The sequence below is a fragment of the Xenopus tropicalis genome, chromosome 8 (assembly GCF_000004195.4).
Source record: "Xenopus tropicalis strain Nigerian chromosome 8, UCB_Xtro_10.0, whole genome shotgun sequence".
Taxonomy (NCBI): domain Eukaryota; kingdom Metazoa; phylum Chordata; class Amphibia; order Anura; family Pipidae; genus Xenopus; species Xenopus tropicalis.
The window spans coordinates 132,329,676-132,338,607 of NC_030684.2; the positions used below are offsets into that span (position 1 = coordinate 132,329,676).

The following is an 8,932-nucleotide window of genomic DNA, read 5'->3' on the forward strand; positions in this document are numbered from 1 at the left end:
GCAGTCACTGAGGGGTTCTGTGCCCCCCATATAAAGGCACAAGGCTGCAGGCTGAGTTATACAGGGAACTCTGAGTATCACTCATGTATTATAAGGGATAATGTACCCCCTACTGTAAATGATAAGGATATTAGCAGTCACTGAGGGGTTCAGTGCCCATATAAAGGCACAAGGTTGCAGGCTGAGTTATACAGGGAACTCTGAGTATCACCCATGTATTATAAGGGATAATGTACCCCCTACTGTAAATGATAAGGATATTAGCAGTCACTGAGGGGTTCAGTGCCCATATAAAGGCACAAGGCTGCAGGCTGAGTTATACAGGGAACTCTGAGTATCACTCATGTATTATAAGGGATAATGTACCCCTTACTGTAAATGATAAGGATATTAGCAGTCACTGAGGGATAATGTACCCCCTACTGTACTATCAACTTACTGTAAATTATAAAAATGATGTACCCTCTTTAGACAATATTAGTCAATCAGCAAGGATGATTATGTAGCAATTCAGAGCTGCAGGGCTAGCCAGCACTGAGCCATGGGGTGTATATAGTAAAGGAGACTGTATATGGGCGCCAGTTGGGTACATACGAAAGGACTGTATCTGCAGATCATAAATGTAGAAATATTCATCACTGTATAGTAAAATCTCTTACGTTATATAATTATAAAAAATTTTAAAATTTCAAAAATGTACCTGTTGTTCCGTTCTACCTGCCGCATGCACCAGAAACAAGATATTACATGGAAATATTTGTATGTCACACCCATTATAGGATATCCCTGCGAGTACTGCTGCCACAATAATCATGGGAAAATCGTAGCCCCTCCCCAAATCCTTACTATACATTTGTGTAGTCCAGACTCATTCATCTGAGTGGCACAGCCCTGATGTTCACTCACAGCCTGTATAGATACATTTATAGAAAATGAAACTATTCCAACATATGTTCCCCTGTACTAAGCACAATTCAGCAGGAACAGCCCCCTAAGTTTGCTCACAGCCTGTACAGAGAGATACCATAAAACTATGGCAACATAGGGATTCCCCTGTACTAAGCACAATTCAGCAGGAACAGCCCCCTAAGTTTGCTCATAGCCTGTACAGAGAGATACCATAAAACTATGGCACATAGGGATTCCCCTGTACTAAGCACAATTCAGCAGGAACAGCCCCCTAAGTTTGCTCACAGCCTGTACAGAGAGATACCATAAAACTATGGCAACATAGGGATTCCCCTGTACTAAGCACAATTCAGCAGGAACAGCCCCCTAAGTTTGCTCATAGCCTGTACAGAGAGATACCATAAAACTATGGCAACATAGGGATTCCCCTGTATAAGCACAATTCAGCAGGAACAGCCCCCTAAGTTTGCTCATAGCCTGTACAGAGAGATACCATAAAACTATGGCACATAGGGATTCCCCTGTACTAAGCACAATTCAGCAGGAACAGCCCCCTAAGTTTGCTCATAGCCTGTACAGAGAGATACCATAAAACTATGGCAGCATAGGGATTCCCCTGTACTAAGCACAATTCAGCAGGAACAGCCCCCTAAGTTTGCTCATAGTCTGTACAGAGAGATACCATAAAACTATGGCAGCATAGGGATTCCCCTGTACTAAGCACAATTCAGCAGGAACAGCCCCCTAAGTTTGCTCATAGCCTGTACTAAGAGATTCAGTTCTATAAAGCTATGCCAGCGCCGGTACCATTTTATTGGACAATATTAGGGTATAGTATAAGAATGTGAGCACGACAAATATCTGGAAGAAGATGAAGTTTTAGTAAAAAAAAACAGAACCCAAACATGGTTTAAAGTTTTATTTTTCCAATAAATTATTAAAATTAAAATATTTGAGGAATACTGACTATGACTGGGATGGGATGAGCCTACCGTACAGCCGCACCCTTCTCTGTGCCACTAAGTACGCCGTTGCCTGCCCGTTCCCCTAACTGCTCGAGTTGCTGCCAAACATTAACTGGAGAAGCTCCTGCTTTGGTAGCGACCAGCACCAGATTCCTGGGGGAAAACTCCGGCTTGAACAGCGGGATCAGATCACAATGAAATCCTGCAAGATAGCACAATGGGGGTGTGTTAGTATGTGATATAAACAGATACGTGAGCATCAGGGCCCCCCTAAAACATTGGTAGCCAGGGGTTACGTTTTGCATTGGTACCAGGGCAGGGACCCCCTAAAACATCGCTGGTCCTCCCCCAGTATCCTCATACTATGGCCCGCTCCCCCGAACATCCTCCAGCTCCCTCCCCAGCATCCTCCAGCTCCACCCCCAGCATCCTCCAGCTCCCCCCTAGCATCCTCCAGCTCCACCCCAGCATCCTCCAGCTCCACCCCAGCATCCTCCAGCTCCCCCCTAGCATCCTCCAGCTCCACCCCCTGCATCCTCCAGCTCCCCCCACTGCATCCTCCCCAACATCCCCCAGCTCCCCCCTTTCATCCTCCAGCTCCCCCCTAGCATCCTCCAGCTCCCCCCTAGCATCCTCCAGCTCCACCCCCAGCTCCCCCCACAGCTTCCTCCCCAACATCCTCCAGCTCCCCCCTTTCATCCTCCTGCTCCCCCCCAGCATCCTCCAGTTCCACCCCCAGCATCCTCCAGTTCCACCCCCAGCATCCTCCAGCTCCACCCCCAGCATCCTCCAGCTCCCTCCCCAGCATCCTCCAGCTCTCCCCTAGCATCCTCCAGCTCTCCCCTAGCATCCTCCAGCTCCCACCTAGCATCTTCCAGCTCCCTCCCCAGCATCCTCCAGCTCCCCCCTAGCATCCTCCAGCTCCACCCCAGCATCCTCCAGCTCCACCCCCAGCATCTTCCAGCTCCACCCCCTAGCATCCTCCAGCTCCACCCCCTAGCATCCTCCAGCTCCACCCCCAGCATTCTCCAGCTCCACCCCCAGCATCCTCCAGCTCCCCCCAGCATCCTTCCCCCTTATAACACGTACGCATGGGGTGCAACCAATCAAATTACCAGCTGACAGGGCCCGTAATTCTTTTAAGGGAGCCCAAGCTTGAAAACTGTATCACGGCTGGGCCCCCTACAACTGTCCCCCCTGTGCCCCCCTGATGGCGGCCCTGTACATACATACCCTGCTCCTGTAGGAAAATCATCCTATCCAGCAGTATGAGAGTTTCTATTAATGGAGCCAATAGCAGGGCCAGGCTAAAGAAAGCCACCACCTTCTGATGCTGGGAAAGCAGTCGCTCCACTAGCACTTCATCCAAGGTGGTGCCGGGATCCAGCCCGACCCGTTTCAGCCCCTCGCGAGCGTACCTGTTGAAGAGAGGGATACTGTAATACTCATCTACAGAAGGCTCATTCTAAACTAGAAATGTAATATAGTGTAGAAATGTATTGTTGGGTTAGATAGAGGCGTGGCCTAACATAGCATCATTGCATTATCTTCCTGGCTTTGTGACGTATATATGGGGGGGTGGTTTATCAAGTTTATTTCACAATTCAAAAAAAAAACTCTAAAAGCTTGTGAATTTCTATAGAAGTCAATGGAAGCTGAAAAAGGCAAAGTCAAGCCAAATTTTGAATTCTATTTGAGTCTTTAGAGTTTATAAATTAAAAATAAATTCAAGGTATTGGCTTTTTATTTGAACAAGTTTTCCTTATTAATAAGTAAGTGGTCAATATGTGAGTTTATTCAATTTAGAAAAACAAACTTGAAAACTGATAAATAATCCCAATAGTGTAAGAGACATATTATGCATATAGCATAAGGTTATGTAGACTGAGAGACATTACAGAAATGACACTTACTCTCTGAATGGCAGCTCGTGGGCCTTCTTAATGGTCTGCACCCCGGGGCGTTTCATGTTGGGATCGATACTGCGGATAACGGTTTCCAGCACAGCTCTATAGCAATGGGTTCTCAGAATGGCGCTTTCCCCCCGTAGCCGTTCCATATAATCCTCTATGGCATGGCAGGCCACCTCCCGTGCTTTATACGACAGTTTGTGTCCGGGAAGCCGGGCAACCCAAGAACTAAGTGGGTAGCCATACTCTAGTGGTTGTGTTGCCTGGGCAGGGTGGGAAGAAGACAGGACACCCGGTGGTTCTGGCATTTCCCTGGTGCTTAACTTCATATAGCAACAAGCAACGGAGGTGATTCCCACCACACTAGGGCACCTTGCAAAGTGGCGCAACATGGCCACACTAAGGTCACCACATGCATGGAGTCCTGTGAGGAGAAACTTGTCTGAAGGTGAATATGGAACCTGTCCATCATGGCAGGAACATGTAACAGGCTCAAATGCAGAATGTTTGGCTAATCCATGAGATGAATGTGAGTTTATTCCTAGAACAGGAGCAGTCTGCCCAGAATGTAGCTTTACATTGAGACACTCCCCTGGGTTCTCTGTACTGGAGCCCGGATCAGCATGTCCATTCACAGTACCACCAATACATTGTGCTTTAAAATGGCCACCACATTTGCGGTTTACCACACATGAACATTCACCCAACTGTTTAGCCAGATCTTCCCATGATGCCTTGGGATCAACCCACGCCATAACATGCCTCGGAGGGTTTGGAGACAGGTCAGTGATAATGTGGCTCTAGAAAAGGATAAAACAGACAGTAGCTTCCATTATTAATGTGATAACACATACCTTACTTAGAATGAAAGCTCTAAGGGGCAGAAACCTCCTGTAGACATTTAAAACTAATGCTATGTTACCCTCTCCAGTCCACCTACCTGTAAACTGATTGTCACCCCCCATGCAAAGTGCTTGAGTTGGTTCAGTCTATGATGGAAAGCAATAGAGCTAGGGACTGATGTGAATGATTTACAATCTCTGTATAAGCACTACAGAAGATATATAATGAATAAAAATAATAATTAATCATTTTCTGCTTCATGAATTGTGATGACCCCTAAAAGCTCAGCTTTTCAGCAGCTGCCTGGAGCCCACTGAGCATGTGCGGTGCCACTGACACTCCTAACAAAACAAAGATGAGGAACTCCTGTGACAATTTCAAGGCCTGGATCATTAGTACTGTAAAGATGATGAACTGAGTTCAGAGTTTTATGGTAGGGATTCTACATATATCAGAATAGCAAGTCATGGCATTTGTCTGAAAGACTCAAGGGAGGCAATGAGCCAGGTTTGTGGTGCTATAGAGAGCTATTGTTTGGTAGCTTTCCCTGCATGAAAGCTGAATATGATTCAGATCCACTTTCTGCATTTACTTACCTTTTTCTCTAACATGTACATCAAGTCATGGTCAAACTTGGCAGCCATTGTAACCAGATGTTTGTCAGCCTCCACCGCTGTAACAGAGAGACCTTGGCCAAAGGACAAGAACCGCGATAAGTGGCCCTGGAGGTATATGGGATAAAAAGAAATCAGTGAGAACCATTGAGCAATCAATGCCACTCATTTTGCAAGGTTGCCAAACAAGCAGATCTGGGCCCCATTTGGCCACCCCCGTGCTAGTCCAGATTGGGCTGATCCAATCACTGACATGGAGCTAATGATAATATCATACAGAGAGACATCCAGGCCTGTCAGATGTGTTCCTCATAGAATCAAACCTGCCCGACTGATATCTGGGCAATTTCCAGCCAGATTTCGATCATCGTGGCCCCAGCTACTGCTGTCTAAGGGTGAAGGCACACTGAGCTACTAGTAGCGGCTACTTTTTCATGGCTACTAAATGCCAGAAAACACCGTGCCATAGACAATACTGAGAATTGCCTCTGCTAAAACACACATAGAGACAATTAGCAGTAAATGATCAGCATTGTCTATTTTAGTAGCCGTGACAAGTAGCTGCTACTAGTAGCTCTGTGTGTCTTCACCCTAATTGCTGGGGACAGTAACTCATTTATATAAATTGAAAAATGTAAAATGTTTATTTCGTATGTAAAGTTAAATTTTTTCTTCTTGCCAGGTTATAAACACAATGTATTAGAAATACAGTCTCCCCCCTCCAGCAAAGACCCATAGATATTTGCATGAACACAATAACTTGCACCCTTCTGTAATTATGTCGCTTGATAAATACAGAAAATGAAAGGCATTGTGGGAAGTCCTATAATTTAGGGCTTACCACTCCAAAATGCATTTTGGGCCCCACAGCAGCCACCTATTTAACTACAACATAAAGGACTGACTTTAACCATGGGGAAGTGTGGCCTTTATCCCTTTTTTTGTCTGCCCATTTATCATTACCTGGCCAGAGCCGATGTCCACCACTTGCTCACATCCGGTTACTTCACTCAGTATCCTCACCAGCTGCAGGGGCAGAAGAAATCTGGCACAGTAACAAAAATAATGGTCTCCCTTTAGCCCCACTCTATACATAGAGGAGCACTACCCTCTACTATATAGGCCAGAGAAGGGAATCATTTAAACATGAAATAAACCCAATAGGGCTGTTCTGCCCCCAATAAGGGGTAATTATATCTTAGTTGGGATCAAGTACAGGTACTGTTTTATTATTACAGAGAAAAGGGAATCATTTAACCATTAAATAAACCCAATAGGACTGTTCTGCCCCAATAAGGGGTAATTATATCTTAGTTGGGATCAAGTACAGGTACTGTTTTATTATTACAGAGAAAATGGAATCATTTAACCATGAAATAAACCCAATAGGGCTGTTCTGCCCCCAATAAGGGGTAATTATATCTTAGTTGGGATCAAGTACAGGTACTGTTTTATTATTACAGAGAAAAGGGAATCATTTAACCATGAAATAAACCCAATAGGGCTGTTCTGCCCCAATAAGGGGTAATTATATCTTAGTTGGGATCAAGTACAGGTACTGTTTTATTATTACAGTGAAAAGGGAATCATTTAACCATTAAATAAACCCAATAGGGCTGTTCTGCCCCCAATAAGGGGTAATTATATCTTAGTTGGGATCAAGTACAGGTACTGTTTTATTATTACAGAGAAAAAGTAGCCTCAGGGCACAAAACAGCCCTGCACGTGTGTGTAATGACAAGGGAATGCCTGAGTGCTCGGCAAATATACCAACAGCGCTTTGTTGATGTAAGCGTACACGGCGGCTAATCCCCTGTTTGAGTTTCCAGTTTATTTGGAGCTTTATGGAGGGACTGGGCTAAGTGGGTGAATAAAGAGTAGCAGCCCATGCATACATACAGAATTTACCTTGGTAAGCTAAGGAAAATCATGAAGTCGTACTATTTTTAAACTTGTATAACGGGTCAACGTTTCAATGTTTGTATAAAGGGTTAAAAACAAAAACCAATAGCACATATTCCCAGACTGCTGTCTGAGCTGAGTAGCATGTAAATTCTCACCTTGCCCAGCTGCCGGATTTCGTGCTGTTTTTTCGGCTTCACATGCTTCCGGAAGAGAGGATCCAGCTTGTTGCTCTGGCAGTGATTTTCACAAAATTCCTCCGGCCTTTTATGGTTTTTGTTGGCCGCCTCATTCACAGGAATCCTGGGAAACGCCAGGCAGTGTGCCGTCGCCTTCAGCGCTAACAGGCTCAGCGGCCATACTGACCTGTAACTGGAAAACAACATTGTAGCACGGCTTTCATTCAATGTATACTGTCTCTGACGGACTGCAGCTATACAAGGCACCCAGGCATTGTTTCACTATTCTAAAGGGTAACTAAAGCCCCACCACAAAAGATTAAAGGAACAGTAACACCAAAAAAATGAATGTGTATCAAAGTAATTATAATATTTTTTACTATTGCCCTGCACTGGTAAAAGATGTGCGTTTGCTACAGAAACCCTATTAACCAAGCTGGGGGCAGCCATTCAAATTAAAAAAGGAGAAAAGGCACAGGTTACAGCAGATAACTGATAAACTGTGTAGAGTCCCATTGTATTCTACAGAGCTTATCTGTTATCTTCTGTGCAAACAGTGCCTTTTCTCCTTTTTTCTAGCTTGAATTGCCACATAACAGCTTCCTTCCTGGACACATAACAGCTTTGTTTATATAATGTATAGTAGCTAAAGCAAACACACAACTTTTTCCATTTTATATTTAAATTACTTAAAAAATACTTCAATTTGTTTGTGTTACTGTTCCTTTAAGATACTACAATTCAGTACTACAATGGGTCACCAGAACCAGCCTGGATGCAAAGGGTGATTTATACTCTGTATCTTTCTGGAGTCTCTATCCGGACTCCTGATACAAAGAACATGGCAGCCTTTAGCTTATTTATTATCTAGCCAATCATAGTAAGCAGCTAATGTAATGTTTGCTCCCCCTGTACCAAGGCTTGTAAAAACAGAACATTTATTTAGAGTGTCAAGCACTTGAATATAATATTTTTAAACAGCCCCTTACCTGATAGAATCTCTCCCTCCATTAGACAGCAGCTGCTCAGCTAATTCAGGGGATGAAAGATCCGACAGGGCCTTTCTCCAGGATTCTGGAAGTTGCTCCCACAGGTTGTCGGTGAAAAATTCCTGTAGGATATAAATGGCAATATAAAGATACAGTGCTGTGTGTAATTATAGCGATACAAGCATTCCTCTTACATGAGGGTTCTGTCTGTATATTGAATACACGAGGCAGAATGATACAGGGAGGGATACTTACAATAATGTAGGAATCTGTGATGAAACCATAAACAGACAAAACCCTGGCAATATATTCGGCAAGCTGCTTTTGCTGGAGCGGAGTTAAGGACTTGAGGCTGGACATGATATTGATGCTGTAAAACAATAGAAATAGAAAATGAATATCTCTCACAGCCTTTAGTATTATGGATTTAGAAAGCACCAACATATTCCACAGCGCTGCACAATAAATGGGCATATACAATGAACATACAGATTTACATACAAAGCAGCCAATAACTGAGATAAGTGGCTTTTTAGAAGGATGCATTGCTTTGTTTTGCCTTTATTGTATTTGTGGTGTCAGAACCCTCTGCCTCTCACTGTATAATGCATATTAGCTGGC

The 8,932-nt window shown here is 44.2% G+C and overlaps 1 protein-coding gene across 1 annotated transcript; it reads right to left on the reverse strand.

Annotated features, from left to right (window-relative positions):
- Positions 1 to 1,847: 1,847 nt before the first annotated feature.
- rrnad1 (ribosomal RNA adenine dimethylase domain containing 1) lies at positions 1,848 to 8,681 on the reverse strand (the record flags this gene model as incomplete). Its single annotated transcript, NM_001045663.1, is given in 8 exon segments — positions 1,848 to 2,076; positions 3,108 to 3,292; positions 3,788 to 4,584; positions 5,224 to 5,349; positions 6,205 to 6,267; positions 7,302 to 7,515; positions 8,312 to 8,433; positions 8,567 to 8,681. Coding segments are annotated over 8 exon segments (1,791 nt in total). The 3' UTR covers positions 1,848 to 1,897.
- Between the last annotated feature and the right edge of the window lie 251 nt (positions 8,682 to 8,932).